At 36.1% G+C, this 18,660-nt stretch overlaps 1 protein-coding gene across 2 annotated transcripts in view; it reads left to right on the top strand.

Moving 5' to 3' along the window:
• The window catches only part of EndoB (SH3 domain containing GRB2 like, endophilin-B), a 41,962-nt gene extending 34,869 nt beyond the window's left edge, over positions 1–7,093 (top strand). For both annotated transcript variants that reach the window (XM_083113299.1, XM_083113298.1), the window contains one exon: positions 3,600–7,093. In XM_083113299.1, coding sequence (XP_082969425.1) covers positions 3,600–3,707 — 108 coding nt within the window. In that variant the 3' untranslated portion in view covers positions 3,708–7,093. The remainder of the gene's footprint in view (positions 1–3,599) is intronic.
• Positions 7,094–18,660: the final 11,567 nt, after the last annotated feature.

Raw genomic sequence — 18,660 nt, 5'->3', positions numbered from 1 at the left:
CAGTTCCAGTGAGCCTAAACTTAGGCTCCCCCCTGCATTTAGGCAGTGCTCCTAAGGCTTTTCACATCATCATGAACTTCTCAATCTGAGGTGAAACACTTATCCTTCTGGGCCTTTTGCAATGGACTGTAGACATGGTAGTCATAGAGGAGCTAGCCTGGCTGTAAGGCTGGTGGTCAATAATCTCCAAGCAGTAAGGATGCAGTGTGTATATTGTCATGTGGTACTGCATTGTCATAGAGCATGCCCTCTTTGACCTGGGTGATGCAGGATGTCTTCTTTCCTAACTTATCCTCTTCATTGGTGGCTCAAAATGGTGATAACAGGTTTTATCACCAGTAACAATTTACTCCTAGAAATGTCTGTGCTCATTGCAGGGATATCCCTATATGTAAGGCTTTCTGCTAGTTGTGAAGTACAAGAGTACCCATTGGACACACTTTTTCCTTAACCCAGTTCTTTGTGAATGGACCTGGTACTGAGGTTGACAACTGTTGAAAGCTCACATATGGTTATATGTCAATTATCCTTACCAACATGTTGACCTCCATTGCAGAGTGCTATGACATCAAGAGTCCCAGGTTTAAATTCTGGCTTGGTCAATATCACTCGTCGCGATTAGCCAAGAGTGGCAGACAAGACATGTAAGAGAACCCAATTGAATCAATATCTTAGTGTTCACAGTTTCAATTATTTCACTGAGTGATTACAGGTGCATACCCAGGTCATGCAAGATCTGCCATGCTTACCCATCCTCGAAACTTGGTACACCACTTGAACATAGTACTGCATTTCAAACATGCATTCTTGTGCCCCACTTGCATTTGATGAAAGATTTTCCTCAATGCAACACGTTCTTTGCACAGAAATTGAATCGTGGCATGTTGTGCTTTTTTGGACATATCCATTACAGTGACTCAGTTGTTAGCATATGCAGATGATGTAGACTTACTGGGGGATGATGTGAATACAATAAAGAATAATGCTAAAATATTTTTCAAAACTGCTAAAGAGATAGGTTTGGAAGTTAACAAAGAGAAAACTAAATATATGCTTACAGGCCGAAACCAAGCGTTGGGTAATAATCAAAATCTAATTATTGATAACAACTCGTTTGAACCAGTTTCCAAATTCAAATACTTAGGAGTAATATTAACAAAAAAATTATATTAAAGAGGAAATAAAAAGTAGGCTTAATTCAGGAAATGCATGTTACTTCTCTCTTCATAAACTTTTATCTTCTCGTTTAATATCTAAGAAACTAAAAGTTAAAATATACAAAACAGTAATTTTGCCTGTAGTATTATATGAATGTGAAACTTGGTCCCTTACATTGAAAGAAGAACATAAATTGAGAGTATTTGAAAATAAGATCCTTAGGAAAATCTTTGGACCTTAAAGGAATGAGGAGACAGGTGAGTGGAGAAGGTTACATAATTTAGAACTACATAATTTGTATTCATCTCCAGATATTATTAGAATAATTATATCAAGAAGACTTAGATGGGCAGGCCATGTGGCACGAATGGGAGAGGAAAGATGAGTTTACAGGATTCTTGTTGGGAAACCTGATGGTAAGAGACCTGTAGGAAGGCCAAGACGAAGATGGAGGAACAACGTTGAGATGGACCTAAGGGAAATCGGTATTGATGGAAAAGAGTATATAGATCTTGCTCAAGATAGGGAAAGATGGAAGGCCTGTGTTGCTGCAGCCATGAACCTTCGGGTTTAAGAAGGCTAGAGAGTTAGTTAGTTTATCCATTACAGATCACTGTAGCGAGAATAGTCTCCTGTACTCAGCAAGCGACAACATTCTGCGTTCTTACCACATATACCAATGCATGCAGTGCTGCTACCCACCCCATAAAATATTTGCAGAGTTGCCAGCTCCGTTTAATTTGAAATACCCTTATAAATACAGTTAAACCCCAATTTTATGTTCCCAGATTTTACATTTTCCTGCATTATACAATCAATCTTGATGGTCCCAAAATAGCAAAATGTTATAAATTTTACATTTCACTGCATTTTAAATTTTTTTCAGCTTTGTCCCTTTGAAAAATGTATAATCGAGGTTCCACTGTACTAATATGAGAGCATCTACAGGGGATGGACAGAAATATGGAAACACCTGTAGAAATGGACATTACCTTTATTAATATCGAGTAGGACCATCTTTGGCATGCAGAACGGCCTGCAGTCGACGTGGAATGGACAAATACAGGTCGTGTATGGTTGTCAAACGGATGTTGGACCATTCTTCCTCCAAAGCAGCTGCAAGTTGTTGTAGAGACGATGGTGGTGGGTAGCGGGCTCGCATCTTGGTCTCCAAAACCGACCACAGGGAATACATGCAATAATATTGAGGTCTGGCGATTGTGGAGGCCATGGCAGATTTGACACTTCATCTTCGTGCTCATCAAACCAGTCCTGGACAATGTGAGCTGTATGAACAGGGGCTCTGTCATCTTGAAACACGGCATCACCATCTGGGAACAAATTTTGCACCATGGGATGCAGCTGGTCACTCAAAGTGGTTACATAGTCCCTGGCAGTGACATGTCCATGCAGGGTGATGATGGGTCAGGCAGAATACCAGGAGATGGCTGCCCAAATCATCACTGAACCACCGCCATGCTTCACTCTCGCTAACAGACAGTCTGTATCGTATGCTTGTGCTGACGTTCTCCACACGTACGCTCGGCCAGCAGTTGGAAACAATGTAAAGGATGACTCATCCAACCAGATTACAGTCTTCCACTGCTCCATTGTCCAGTTTTTATGGGCGTTGCACCACTGTCTCCATCTAGCAGCATGGTCAACAGTCACGAGTGGTTTGGGAATTGCAGATCTGCCATGAATACCTTGCTTGTGGAGTTCTCTTCTGACTGTTTTGATGCTAACAGGGTTTGTAAGCACTGTATTCAGCTCAGCAGTGACTTTTGGAGCCATGGTGATCTTCTGCTTGGTCACAATCCTACTCAATGTGCGTCTGTCTCTGTCACGCAACTTACACTTGCATCCACGCTGGTGCTTCGCTGATGCGGTTTTTCCTGAAGTCTCGTAGGCAGTCATGATCTTCTAGACTGTGCCTCTTGATACACCAAACATTTCCGCTACTTTCGTCACGGAAGCTCCCACCATATGTGCACCCACAATTTGCCCTCTTTGAAACTCTGTCAGCTCAGACATGATTCATGATAACTTGCACGGACCGGTCGCTGAACTGTAACTGGCCCATGTGTCAGGTTGGCCAGGGTGTATACCTCGCAGGAAGTGCCAGTGACCACAGCGCCACCTACCATTCAGACACAAATCGTGTTTGAAATGGCTACCTGTTATATACCAGGTGTTTCCATATTTTTGTCCATCCCCTGTACATCATACATACAAATTGTACACGTGTTAGTTAACCACCCTGCAAAAATTCTGACACTGGGAAAAGTATACAAGCAAGAGTAGTCACAAAATTAGACAAGAATAACCAGATATCAATCCATTACAATGCCAGAGTTCATTTAAAATTAGACTTAAGTAATTCAGATTGAAATTTTGATAGGTTACAAAGTTTGTACACATTCCATATTCGTCTGTTGCAGATTATAGTAGTCCAGGAACTCTCAGATCTGGAACCCGACTACGTGATTGGAGAGAGAGGTGCTCAGAAGGGCAAAGTTCCCAAGGCATTCCTTGAGTTTCTTCATTGAAGATACAGTACAATGTTATCGAATTTCCATGCAGTTATGAAACTGTGCAGCTTTTTTCATTTAGTATTTCTGTTACTTGAGTGCGAAGTTTGTGATTAAGCAGATGACAAAACATGTAGCAATAAGCTGTACAATGAATTATACCTTAGTATTATTAGGTGTTAATTTATTATTCAGTGATATATTTTTTTCTTCCCCCTTGTACATACATAGATATGTTGGTAATGTGATATATTTCCACTGTAAGCATTTACCATGTTTGAATATGTGCGGAGAGGAATTGAGTATTGAAAGCAGAGGTTTCGAGCTGTTGATGGCCTTATCATGGTGGAATGCATTAAATAAGATTAAGTTATAATAGTAATAATGAAGTGAACATAGATGATGTTAGTAACATATGTGCAAAAGACAAATCTCAGAAGTTAAAGCAGTTATTTGTGGTAGCACAATAAAGATCTTGGTGTGAAAGGAAAATTTATTTTTTAAGTCCTGCGCTGTCCGAACATGTTAAAGAGATCATTGTGGGGGAGGGGTTGCACATAAACACTGTCCACAAGGTTAAGACTATATATATTATTATTGTTGTGTGTATGAAGGATTGCAAATCTGTGCAAGATGCTACAATGTAAACTAATGATACCTGTAGTTGATAAAGTTCTGAGCAATATCATTTTCAGAATGTGAGGCCCCAAAACTGATACATACGTATCATACATACTTGTTCTTTGTAATGTACAACAAGCCTTACATGAATCAAAACATACACATGTTTGCCGTTCTTTGTGTTTGACCCCACTTACTGGGATAATAGAATTAAAATCCATCAGAACTTTAGCATTTTGAAAAATGGAAACTGAGTAATGATTTTATAAACTAGAATACATTACAGAGGCTATGTTGTTTATGGAAAAATTATATTCATTTTGGTTTTTAATTTGCATTTGGGAATTCTCGTGACAAGTAGTATGAATATATTCTCACAGTTTATCAACCGTGGGTCCTGCAAAAGGTTATAAGCTCCAGAGATCAGACACACTTATCTTCAGATATTGATGGTAAGAGAGTGATGCCAGCTCTCAAAATTTTTTTACAGAACTCATATGGGTGAAAACCTGAGAAAATCTGTTCCTCATTTTTTGCAGTTGGTTGAAGGAAAGGGTGGGGGTCACAAGGGAAACGCATGTAGAATAATTGAAATTGATTTCCTTTGTAGAAATGGACATTAAGTTTCTTTCCTGACGTTTTCGAATTCTAAGGAAAGCATGTATTAGCATGAAGTCAATTTAAAGTCATTTGGTCCGTGTTAAAAGGAAGTGCATGGAGGCTTACTATTTGTGGATTCAACTATTTGCCTTATTCACATGTCCATTAGATGTGAGAGATTGCAATATAACTGGAATAAACATAAAAAAAACTTACACAGAAAGATTAAGTTATGGAAAGTCATGTTATGATCTTATGCGATAGTGTAACGTTGTAATGATATAAAAATCAGAATATTTGAAATTGTTAAAACGTAAGTATTCCATTCCAACTATGACATATCACTGAACCAGAATTTTACATACGAGATTATCAGGATACACATGGGTGACCGCAGAATATTTTCCAGGGGGAGATTGGGGGTGATCAAAAAGTTGTATTCTTAAATGAAATGAATTGACGTCAGGGTTAATGCAAATGGAACAAAGGAGAGGGAGGAAAGAATTTCTATAGAGCGAGAAAAAGGAAAACACCCAAACAGAGAGATTGTAAAGTTCAGAGGGCCTAAGCAAAATAAAATCAGAAAAGAACAAAGGTTTACAAATAAAAAGGAACAGGGAAGAATAAACATGCATTTTCTCTCATTGCAGGAAGTGGTGGGGTCTAGTACCCCTTTAATTCCCCCTGTGGGTACCCATACTCAAATAGCCAACATTTAGCTATCTTGAAAATTACTGGCCAATATTGATGAATAAAATTTTACCAGTATTCTCCAATACCAGTGCCACTGGCAATGGTCAGTACTGGTTCATTGATATCAGTATCATCTCAGCCTTAATCAATTTAATTCATGGTCTGTTGTGTGTGTATATATCAAAAGTTAAAATAAAACATACAGTTGTTATACACATGTGCATATTATACTAGAACTTGGGGTTTATCTTGTTTGTATCTGCGTGTCACTGTTGATTACTTGAATGCAAATTCAATGTAAATTATAAATATACTATTACATAAAAGCTCCTCTCTTCGTGAATGTGTGAGCATGCGTTGTTATTGTAATGTTGAAGATGACAGATAATGCACTTCTTTTAGTCTTGATGTTTGAATATCATATTCACTTTTTCCAAAGCACAGTTGTGAAATTTTGATTGTGTTGTGCTAAGAAGTGTTAATTTTTTTTAAAGTTGTCATGTAATGAGGTTGATGAGATTGTTTTTTAATTGTTACTTACCTGAGTCGTTAATAAATGTTACCACTCATTACCTGTTGAACAATATTCTGAACATGCACTTTCATCTAAATGAGAGCATTCAGTTTGGTGTACACAAGTCATAATCTCTTGCATGATTGTGCATATATTAACATTTATTAGAAATATGTCATTTTATATGCAATGTTGAAATATTTAAAATGTTTACAGATATATATAATCTTTGATGGTTCGAATTAAGGATATGAATTAAAAAAAGAGAGTTTCAGTATATTACGAGAGAGAAGAGAAGCATTTTCTTGTGCAAGAATAAAACAACAGTAAATTGCGACATATTTATGTAATGTAATGAAGAGATTGTATTTATTTTATGCATTTTTTTTAAGTCCACTTTTGGTATGTGGGAGGGTTGTTTCATACTGTTTCTTTAAATGCCAACATACCATGTCATTGTTCCACAAGAATAATTGGGCATCCTATCCCAAGTAACCACAACCGTTGAGCCAACATCAGTTTTTACGTGGGAAAGGTTGGATTAACGTTGGTTGGCAAATTGATGTTGGTCTTACATTGGGCCAATGGTGTTGCCAACGTTTGCCCAACCATGGGAAAGTGAGTCAAGACCAGTTTTAAAAAGAACATTTTTCATGTTAAGACAACTTTCAAGAGTATGCTGTAAATTCTAGATTGTAAAATAAATGACATGCAACAGTGTTTCTTTTCAAATATTTCAGTCGCAGCACATATTGGAAATATAATATTTTTTTTAATGAAAGTAGAAGCTATTTTTAACTTGCAGTCACTCACCAGTCCTTTGTCACCTGCCATGAATGAAAGATGTGTTTGGAATTGCTTATTGTTTGTCTCTTTAGCTGGAGCAGAACAAGAACATTCTTACATGTATTCTTCTGAAGGTGGTTAAACAATGTTATGTGCAGACTAAATTCCATGAAAAGTGGAAAACTTTAAAAATTTTTTGTGCTACCACTTGAAGGTACTATGCCTTGAAAACAATGATAACATGTGACGGAAATGTCTGTGTACTTTTTATTTTTTTTTATTTTCTCAAATAATTTTTGTGCTATTGTTTACATTTGACCTCACAAATATCAGAACACAATCCTGTTTATAATTTAGTGTTCAGTACATTGGCCCAACGTAAAACCATACATTGGCCCAACGTAAAAACCATATGTTGGCCCAACGTAAAAACCATATGTTGGCCCAACGTAAAAACCACACATTGAGCCAACGTTGGAACCATGGCCAGAATTACCATTGCCCAACGGTATGTTCTTACATTTCGTCAACAATTTTCAGTACGGTTGGGCCAACCACTTTTGGTTACTTGGGATATTTGGATGGGGCTGTTACTGTAAGGTAGCCTTCAGACAGAAGTGGCATGCATCATGGGGTTTTTACACTGAAGCGACAAACTGCATTCACTGAACATGTGCAACCAGCAGTCTAAGGTGGTACGATGCACACACTAGAAAAATCGCCCTGTCCAAATGACACAACAAACAAGCAACCCTGTCTGTCACTGGCTGCTTGTCAGTTTGGTCTGAAAGCTACGTAAATATTTTCAGTTCTATTATCACTTTCCACCTCTATTTCAAAATATAGGAATATGCCCAACTGTTATTACTTGCGACAAACCATAAATCATGCTGTTGCAAGAGTGTGTGAACTTACCAGAATGCTTTTCGGATTCGCCAATTTGTACTTTGTGTACCCATCACTAAATATCCAAATACCAAAACATTGTACACCACCATGTGGCACGTGATAAATGGATGATTTTTTTTTAAAAAAAAAAATTGTGAGATTATGAGATTCAAAGTCTTCACGACACCAACATGTAACCAATATGGCTTATAATCTTATGTCATAGCCTTTTTAATTTAGCAATTTATGATGTATTGGTTTTGAATATTATATTGTAATGTGTAATTGATTGTTTTTTTCCACTGGCTCCTGAAACGTATAATAAAGGTTACGCTATAAATAATTTTTTAACACACGTACTCTGTGAACTTATGATGCATATAGGTATAATATAAATAAAAATACATAATATATATATATGTCCGGCCTCTACCTACCTTCCCATATGCTTCTTGGGGAGGGGAGGAGGATGATGATGCTATTATGTTAATCTGTAAGCCTCTTATAATTGTCGAATGCTACACTGCAAAAATATCCATGTCCAGAGGTTATTTCTTTTTACCTTAAATCCTCTCGTGCATTAATATTTGAATTTTTACATTCCTAGACGTTAAAGTTTGTGTCAAAACCACCCAAATCCAAACACAATATGTTCCCACGTAATGAGTCTTTCTTTGACCATCATCCATTGATAAAATATAATCCAGACTTCACTGTATATTACATTATAAACATTGACTTACATAAGCGTATTTAAACGCAAATTATTTATTGACTGGCATGAAATATTCTGTGCCACATGTACAGTCATGGCCAATTCTGTTGTAATGACTCTATTAAACTCAATGGGCTTGGACAATGGATATGTGTCCATGACTGTACATAGTATATTGGCACACCTGAATAATAAAATCAGTGACACAGGAATGGAAGAATAAGAAGGACACTTTAATGTTAATTTGTTTTATAGCTTACTGCCAACTCCATTCAACATCCAGGCCTCTTTAAAAAAAAATCCTGGAAGGTGATAATTTAACATCTTTTTAAAAGGTCATTTTATTGTAGGAAATTTTGCAAATGTGGTAAGTTAAAAAATTATTTCACTTTGCATTTATGTACATGTAAACTAATAGATTGGCAGTATTGTTATACATAACGAATAATGTCTCTCCTTACAGATAGGTTGGTTACAGTCATAAAAATATAACTTCTCAGTATTTTTTTTGTTATGGTTCTGTGGATACAGCTAAATGTGTGTTGTTTGCAATTTTTTTTACATATGTGAGATTTATTTTATTTATTTCTTTGCTGTTGAATGCTTTTTGTATATACTGTATTGATCATTACTGTATCAGTCAATGAAGCTGTTTAACAGTTTAATAGCTGATCACTTTGCCAATTCAATATTTCCGTATTCCCAATTTTACCATTTTGTCATTATTATTATGAATATAAAGATATAATTCATATACCCTTATGTAATGTGAATTTCTTGATTGACACTCATCTGTTTATATGTATTAACGAGAAGTGAAAGAATCCTTCAAATTCTTCCCAAATATTACCTATTTTATATTGCTAGAATCTCATTATCTGTAAATTTTATATCAGTATGATTTAATCTTGATATCTTCACTTTCTCTGTCAGTATTCGTTTAAATTTCATATCAGTCCATCCTTTTGTGTGTATATAAATGTAAAAAAAAAGAATGTTGCTTTAACATCAAAACAAAAAAAAACAACTTTCATTTAAGCAGCTAAAATTTAAAATTTATCATGGTTACATTAAATATGTAGTGGAAAATTATGGATTTTTGTGTGTGTGTGTGTGTGTGTGTGTGTGTGTGTGTGTGTGTGTGTGTGTGTGTGTGTGTGTGTGTGTGTGTGTGTGTGTGTGTGTGTGTGTGTGTGTGTGTGTGTGTGTGTGTGTGTGTGTGTGTGTGTGTGTGTGTGTGTGTGTGTGTGTGTGTGTGTGTGTGTGTGTGTGTGTGTGTGTGTGTGTGTGTGTGTGTGTGTGTGTGTGTGTGTGTGTGTGTGTGTGTGTGTGTGTGTGTGTGTGTGTGTGTGTGTGTGTGTGTGTGTGTGTGTGTGTGTGTGTGTGTGTGTGTGTGTGTGTGTGTGTGTGTGTGTGTGTGTGTGTGTGTGTGTGTGTGTGTGTGTGTGTGTGTGTGTGTGTGTGTGTGTGTGTGTGTGTGTGTGTGTGTTTTTTTTTGTTTTTTTTGAGAGAGAGAATTGAAAACAAATTTAGCCAGTATTGCGAAAGTTTAAACATTGTTACGAAATTAGTCTTGCACTTACTGATTCGTTTATCATGTCTTCCTGCAGTTTTGTCTGAACTGTCCTATATATGTCAATTTTTTAAATAAGTTCTTCAGGTAATGAAACACCAATTTGACCTGCTCTTAATATGGCGTAGACAACACCAAGGTATATGTATATTGACAGGACCTATAACTTTGATCAAATTTTCCTTATTTGTCATTACATGTGTAAAGTTTCATTATTTAGTTACATTTTTTGTACTTATAGTGTACAGTTAGTCATGTAAGTACTTTCAATTGTATTTATTTTCCGTTAATGTTAAACACTAATAGATAATTTGATATTTGTTGTCATAGTGTTCAGCATTTTGTTTATAAATGGCCCCAGACTTGCCATGACAAAAAGTATGCACTTGTCCTTTTATTTCATCTTGTATGTATGTACTAGATTCATATGACTTCAGGTTACCTATTTGTATAACACATTTTTTCGCTACACTTGGGTTTCCAAGAAAAGGGTTGTGCTTGATATTCTAGTAAATATGTATTAACTCACCAACCCATTACTTGACGGGTAGAGTGAGTGGTATTTCAAATTGAGCAAATGTACTACATCATTTAGATGTAAGCATTGTGCTTCTCAGATTGACAGTACAGTAGTGTCTTGATAATACAGGGTGACAATTAATTAATGACCACATTTATTTTGAGTATAATTTTATGTGTGTTAAACTTGCAGCTACAAAAGTAAAGGAGTAAGTAGTATGATATATGAAATTAGAGGAAAATAACAAACACTGCTTATATTTTGAAAATAACAGACTTGAGGTATATTGAATCGTATGCATTCCTGAATACAAACAAACACATGATCCATAACTTTTGAAAGTGTTTCATTTGATATCAAGTCAATTTCATTTCTTATGGCATAGACTTTAGACTTTAAGTACCCCCATAAAAAAAATCTGGAGAAGTTAAGTCTGGCAAACGAGGAGGCCATTCAAAGTCACCAAACCTTGAAATCACATGATTGGGACATTTCTGTTGCAATAATTGCATTGTTTCACGACTAGTGTGGCTTGTTGAAAAAACCTGTCATCAAAATTGGGGTTTCGACGCTGTAACACAGGGAAAAAAATGCTCTTAACATTTGTCTGTAACGATAACAGTTAACAGTTACAGTAACACCATTTGCATTTTCAAAAAAATATGGGCCTATGATCCATGATCTCGATAATGCACACCATACAGTAACTTTTGCACTATGTGTAGGGCGTTCATGGATTTCATTAGGGTTTTCTCCAGTCCTTATTCACATAACCGGATAAGTGAAAATGAGCTTCATCGGTCATTATAAGCCTCTCTCCAAAATTCGGATTAGTGTTAAGTCCAATCATTGTGTTGCAAAGCGCTAAACGTTTTTGAAAATCAGTCTGTTTCAACTGACGGGATACCTGAAGTTTGTTCGGAAACAAGTGCAAATCGTTTCTCAGGATTTTGCGCACTGTTTCTCTATTGACACCAACTTCTTGTGACAACCTTCTTGCAGATTTCTTTGGGCTGTTTGTGATTGCAACTCTCACCCTTTCAATTGTTTCTTCATTGCGCACAGATCTCCGCCTACCGGTACGTTTAGCATCAGTTACACTGCCTCTGTTTCTATGGAATGCAACATATTGCAGAATTGATTTTCTCGAAGGACACGCACGCCCGCCAAACCTTACACGGAACCTTCTTTGAGCAGTGATCACAGAGTAATTGCTAGCGAAATAAAATTCCACTATTGCTGCTCGCTGTTGTGCACTCTACCTTTCCATGTTACACCACTAAATTTTGCAAAGGTCGATCTTTATATTCACCTGCAATGAAAAAGAAAAACCAAATTAGTACCACAAAATTTACAATATAAATGTGGTCATTAATTAATTGTCACCCTGTATCTTTGCCCTGGTATAGCATCCTTTGTTTCCCCATTCGGGAGAGAAAACCAGTCTTAAATCTAGGGCTTTAGTGCACACCCACATAGGAAGTCCATTTCGTAGTTGCCAAGCATCTTGCCACCCCCCCCTAAAAGAGGACAGGGAGGGGGTGGTGCAGGTGGACGTTTTTCCCTTGCTCCCTTGAGTGTGTGTGAGAGTCAACAGATTCAGTTTAGTCCTTTTCTTAACCTTCGTGTCTTCATCCCTTCCCAGTATACATGCCGCTGGGTGATGCAGTGACCATACCCAGAGGAGGGAGGTTGCTGATAGGCGAGACGAGGGAAAAGATGTGGCAATGCTTTCGACTGCCAACCTTGGCACATTTTGTGTTTTCGGCAAGAAGAGGGATAGTGTAAGGACATTATACCATGGCGAAAAGAATAATCCAAGTTTTCTAATGTCGTGAAGCAGATGATACTTGACGACTTCTCTAAATTGTAGTTTCAGCATTGTTTAACTATTTTTTTTCCAATATCATTGTTACTACTGTACTGAGCAACAAGTACAGTGGGATCCATGAGTATTACCGTGCAAATTGCCCATCACCGTGTTTGTGCACTTTATTTGACCCAATAAGAGCTTCAAGTATTAAAAGAAAACTCAAAACAAACTGTTGACAACTTCTGCACCAGCATACGTACAGGATGAAAGATAAAAATTAATGAATATAGTCATGGACAATTTGCATGGTATTACTCATGGATCACACTGTACAATATTCATAATACTGTACATCAACTTTTCACATACTATAGTTTTCTCTTTTCTTTCACCTCTTCAGAATTTCCCAAGGTTATTCTGCGTACTCAGAGTTATTTAGGTAGTCTCATCCCCTCAAAACTCTATTGTAGCCATTTCATTCTTCTCTGTCAAAGATACAATATGGATTTCGGTATTCCAGATATTTAGTTCAAGATATGAAATAAACACGAGATAAAAATTGTAACTAGTAATGCGAGAGCAGTGTTAACTTCAATTGATGTTTTTTTTTTTCATTTAAGTTCTATAATTTTCAACTCAACTTGTACTAAAATATACTATTGAATTCCTTAATGCATATCACTGTAAAGAGTGGAATTGTGGACAATATATTAAGTATGTAAGATGTAACATTATTGTGTTTATTCTTTGTTCAGTAGAAGCAAGATGATAATTGCAAGAATTGTATTAATGTTAAATATGAGGACATTTTAAGCAGGACTTTTAATATTTATATCAACTGGTAATAATAAGATGTATTGGAATTACCATTAAGTGTTACAAATGTTGTAACCAAGTTGCAGTTTTTAGCAAACAAAAAAATATCAAGATTAGTCAGGAAAAAGTAGCAAGTTCAGAAGTGCATGAATCTAAGGGCTACCATCTCCTTGATTTAATACTGGTCTGGAGTTAAATTCCAGATATAGCATGGACATTTCTTTGTGTTAGTTTCATCAGTTCATCATCAATTTATCAAAAGATGTAGTAAAGCAAATTAAAATAATAGAAATTTCGATAAAAAATGTGACTAGGAATAAATATAATTAACATCGGTTAGGATTTGTAAAGATAATTTCTAGTCCCTGTCTTGAATTCGTGGATAAGAAACAAGACAAAGCTTTTTGTTCATTTGTTGTTGTCATCATAATAATAATTTGCACTGTGTGTTTTGTACTTATGGTACTTCGTTTTACCAGAGTTCCTCAGTGAGATATGTAAAAATGAAGGGAGTTGTTACTTTTTTTGCTAATTGCACTAGTATTACATTATTAAATTACATTGTTGACTGTAACAGTAATGATTGTGACATTTATGATACTACCCTTCCATTGTATAATTGGGATTTTTAGCCATTTTGTTAGAATGGCAATGTTATTTTCGTCAGAAAATACTTGTACCGTGATACACATACATGTGTGTTGTGAATATTGTACATGTGGTGTGGTGCAGTAAACATGATTAAAGTATTGTGTAGGTAAAGTTTGATATTTCCAGGTTGCAGTTTTTATTGATTGATTAATTTCGAAGAACCAGTGATGTCATTAATAAAGGTTACGGCATTTAGAATGGAGACAGTACCATGTCACATACAAACTTTATCTACACAATACTTTCGCAAGTTATACAAAACTGGTAACATGTTATTTATTTTAATAAATCAGAAAACAAGGGGCATAAATTCTAAGTAAAAATTATGACAAGTTAAAGTTTGAGGTGATAGATATAATTGTGACAATATTCTTTTATCTTATCTGAACTCTAAGAGTACATCTTTATTGAGTTTTGTCCCGATTGTCCAAAAATGAAATTTGGTTTGCTGGCATTTCCTCAACATATATAAGAGTAAACTGTGTATCCAAAATATTTTTTCGTAAACCAAAAAATGGAAACTAAACATTGTGCACACCTTTAAGAAGTGCTTTCATCCAAGGCAGTTGCCAGAAGTATTTGGTTCAGTTTATTTATCCTAGTGTAGACTACAATGAGCAATTGTGAATTTGGAATATGTTTCCAATTATAATTTAACACAATTGACATAATTAATTAAGTAATGCCTCAGTAAACATTGTGATTATTTTGTTAATTCTACAAAAACTACTACTGACTAATTATAAGATTGTGATGCATATATTTTCATCATCATTCTACTATTGCAATTTCATGAATGCAACAAAGGCTCCAGTAATGATAAATTTTAGCTGCTGATGTTAGTCAAGTGCCATACTTGGGGCTACTTGTGCCACTATATGTAAATTGCCTTGAAAAATATCTATCTACATAACATGTACAAAAGATGGCAGGTGTAGGCTAAACAAAATGTCTGATGTAGTATTGGTAAATTTGGAAACAATCACTAGGTTAAATGTTAATAACTCCTGATTCTTCCATTCCCAAGAGTGCCTGTGTACGTAGGGCAGCTGAAACTCGATGTACTGTTGCCAAGACTACATACAATAGCAGTGTAGGCTTAAGTGCTTGTATTCAAAATCCAGTAGGCCTGAATATTCTGTTCATTTCTTCATTTACACCAGTAACACAACACCAGATATTCGCAATAAAAAACATGTAAAGTTATGGATAATGTAAGAAAAGAAAATAAAGAACTGTGTTGTACAAAATTTGAACTCTTTCTTCTATTCCAAACTTTCATTCCCTTATGACACTGATTAAGTAAATTAAAAATGAAGGACTGTTGGGTACTGCTTGTGTAATCTATTTAGATACTTTTTAAAAAATGGTTTGTGTTTTCTGAAGATTTTAGGGCATTAAAAGATTGAGACTTCCTATACCCATTGGATTATTGCTGTTGATTCCGGCATCCCTTTTCAATCATCACACAATGTCAGTATTTATTGGCTAGTCCTAAGAACTTGTGGGTGCAACAGCCCTTGCAAGGCCAAGAGCTGGCCAGTGAAACAGATTTTCATTGGGTGGAACTTTGTCTCATTGCCACTTTTATCTGCCATTCTAGTTGATCCGTGGGCATCTTATGCCTCCCCCGTGGCATAATGGTCATGCGGTTGCCTTGTAATCAAGGACTCCGGGGTTTGATACCCAGTGGAGACACATAGTGGTTCAGATCCCACTTTAAACTGTAGGTCCAGTCTCAATATAAAGTGGACTTAAAACAACAACCCAATTCATGACATCCGTAATGAGTACACCTTCCCCCTTTTGAAAATGAATGTCATTCTAAAATTATATATTTCACACACATGATTTCATTGTTGGTTATTGTAAGGGCATTGCAGGAACATGATAACTTTCAACTGAAGGAGGGTATGTCTTATTAAGGGGCAACAGATCCAAAAGTGGAAAAAAGAGATGATCCAAAATGCTGTTGGAGTATTAGGCAAGTATTGCAATTGCAGAGTTGCAATATTATGATTCAAAGTAATGGAAAAGTTCAACTTGCCGATAGATCCCACTTCCTAATCTGCTTATTTACATTCAAATTCTCAAGTCAACAGTGTTTTCAAATTTCCTTCAATTTTTCTATACCAGCACCATCGAACAGCCATAATAATCCTATGTTCAAGTAAAAAAAAAAGAAAAGAAGAAGAAGTGCTCCCTTGTGCTTTGAACCATGCCATGAAGGCATACGGGGGGTGTGGAGTTAGGGCCCCACACTTTCTTGGTCACGGCTGAGAATGGGAGTGATGTGATCATCACCATGCACCTGGTTGCCTTTATCCCCCAGTTTCCTGCAGGTACCCACTTTAAACGACTCTGGGTGGGCGCCAGAGCAACTTTAACAAGTGGAAAAAAATCCCGGAGATAAAATTCTATGTTTAGGAAATAATATATTTATAAATTAAATGATACGTATTAGCAATTGTAATGAATAACATGTCTGAATATGAATTAACCAAAAAAAGAAAGAAAATGTTTTCGCATCATGACCACAGTTTGTGTAAGGTCCCTGTTTTCTTTCCGGCCCTCTGGATTACTACCCTTGTATTATCCTTTCAAATCTCTCCTTCCACCTTACCCTGGGTCCAAGCGAGCAGATTATATTAACGCCGGAATTACGAAACGGGGGTTTTCACATGACATTTATATTTTTAGTCCCTGGTTCGTTACATATGTACAGCAAGTGAATAAATATTTGGTTTAAAATGGACAGTACTGTAGTTCTTAGAGTTAATTCTTAAATCAGAACATTTTGAGTAGAATTATATGGGTTTATTTCACGTTGTTATATATTTACATAGTTTTTCCATGTGTGTCTTGCATAGACCAAATTAACAAAACTCTAAATCAACATAATTGCGCACCTATGGCTTACACCATCGGCACTTCCTTTACCGCAGAGTTAGCAAAACTATCTCTGCGGGCCTACCCTCAACTTAAATGATATTCTGTTCATTACAAATGCATTTCCTTATGCCTTTACTCTTTCTTTTGGGCATCATTATTCAATACAGAAATATCCAAATATTCAAACCTTCTCTAAAGGGGACTTGGGACAGCAAATAGGGGTTGGCTTACACCAAATGCTACATTATTATATCAGTCTAGCCACCAAAAGTGGACTAAACTCGAGGAGACGTTCCTCGTCGTCGAATTGAGGGGGAAACCCTGTTTTCCGCTAAAGCCCAACTGGCCTCTTTCATAGTCGAGGTAAACGTCCATGAACGTGGACCCCGTAGCAGTGGAAAATTCCACTGCAACTATCTTTTGAAAGACAACTCCCCCACTGGGTAGATAAAAAAACAGTAAAGCACAATCCAATGAGCACATACACTTACATCCAGTAATAACATAAAAGTACACTCATGGAAACATATTACTTAACCCTACACCTTGTAGCTGACCAGCAATTAATTAATATAACAACACAAAACCAGTAATGCTCAATGCAACCATTACAAGTTCAAAGTGATGAAATGATGAAAAGGAATGGACCATCTGACTAAATTGGATGTCTAGTAGCATTACAATGGTTATAAAATTGAAATTATCAATATTGAAACAACCCATTTATTTATGCAAAAACAATACAATTGACAATACAAAATTGAAATTATTGCAAAATCTAAAATGTTATTTTCGTAGGTTTTCATTAAAAAAGTTCATAGTTTAATGAGTATCATGCCCTCCCCCCTTGGTTAGGGGCCTACTGTGTCTCAGTTACTTTTAAAAAGTAACTTTTCAAATAAAACAGTGTTCAAAGTGAGGGGGGATAACCCCCAGTTGTCTCATTCTTACATTGTTAAACCATAGGACCATCCCCCAGCTAACCCTGAGGTTCGACCAATCCTCCCAGCTAAGAATTTACACTTCAACCGCTGATATCGAAGGATAATATTGGGTAAAGTTCTTTCAAGTATTGGGCTCTGCCTGCCTGTTTGTTATCCAACTGTACGACTGCTAAGATGTATTTGCGCCAAGGAAAGGGGGAGTAGTGCAACACAGACTGGAAGTGTTAAAAGTGGGATCGGGGTTGTATGAAATCAATATTTCCAACCAGTTGTAGGTCGTGATGGTTAACCACAAACCTTTTTTCTTTCAGTAATTAAGCTGCTCACATACCACGTTATACTTGTCTGTCTGTGGTATTGCATACAAACACACAAATTTATGTGTAATTGATCAGGATATAATAATTTTTAATTGGCTTACTCTGAAATAAATAACTTTACAAAAAAACCTGCTAACTCATTCAGATGGATATATTTCCCAAAGTGTAAGACTAGTCTTGTGACAACTTCTCAGATTGAGCCAGGCCTGTAGCCAGGATTATATTTCGGGGGGGACTCATCCCTAATGAGCACAGGCGTCGCCCGAAATATTTCTAGAGTGGGGCAGGCCGCTGATAAAACTTGATCAGTAGAAGAAATAATGACAATAATAATTATTACCACGGTTATAATTGTAATTTTACAATAATTATTATTATAAGTTATTAAGAATAAACTAATTATAATCCAAATTTATTGTTATTATTGTATTTTGCTATTTTTTTTTTAAACTTTTACACATGCTGTTAAGAGAAAGATTTTAAAAATTAGGGCCAAATTTTACTCATAAAGTTTATATTGTGGGACCTCTCGCAAGGAAAATTACTAATATTTAATACTGCTAAGGAAGTGAAATTAATTACCACCATATACTATTTAAATTATATATTTGTATGATTTCGGGGT

The sequence above is a fragment of the Lepisma saccharinum genome, chromosome 27 (assembly GCF_977018435.1).
Source record: "Lepisma saccharinum chromosome 27, izLepSacc3.1, whole genome shotgun sequence".
NCBI lineage: Eukaryota > Metazoa > Arthropoda > Insecta > Zygentoma > Lepismatidae > Lepisma > Lepisma saccharinum.
Note: the sequence above shows the minus strand (reverse complement) of the source record. Positions and strands in the feature narration are given on the sequence as shown.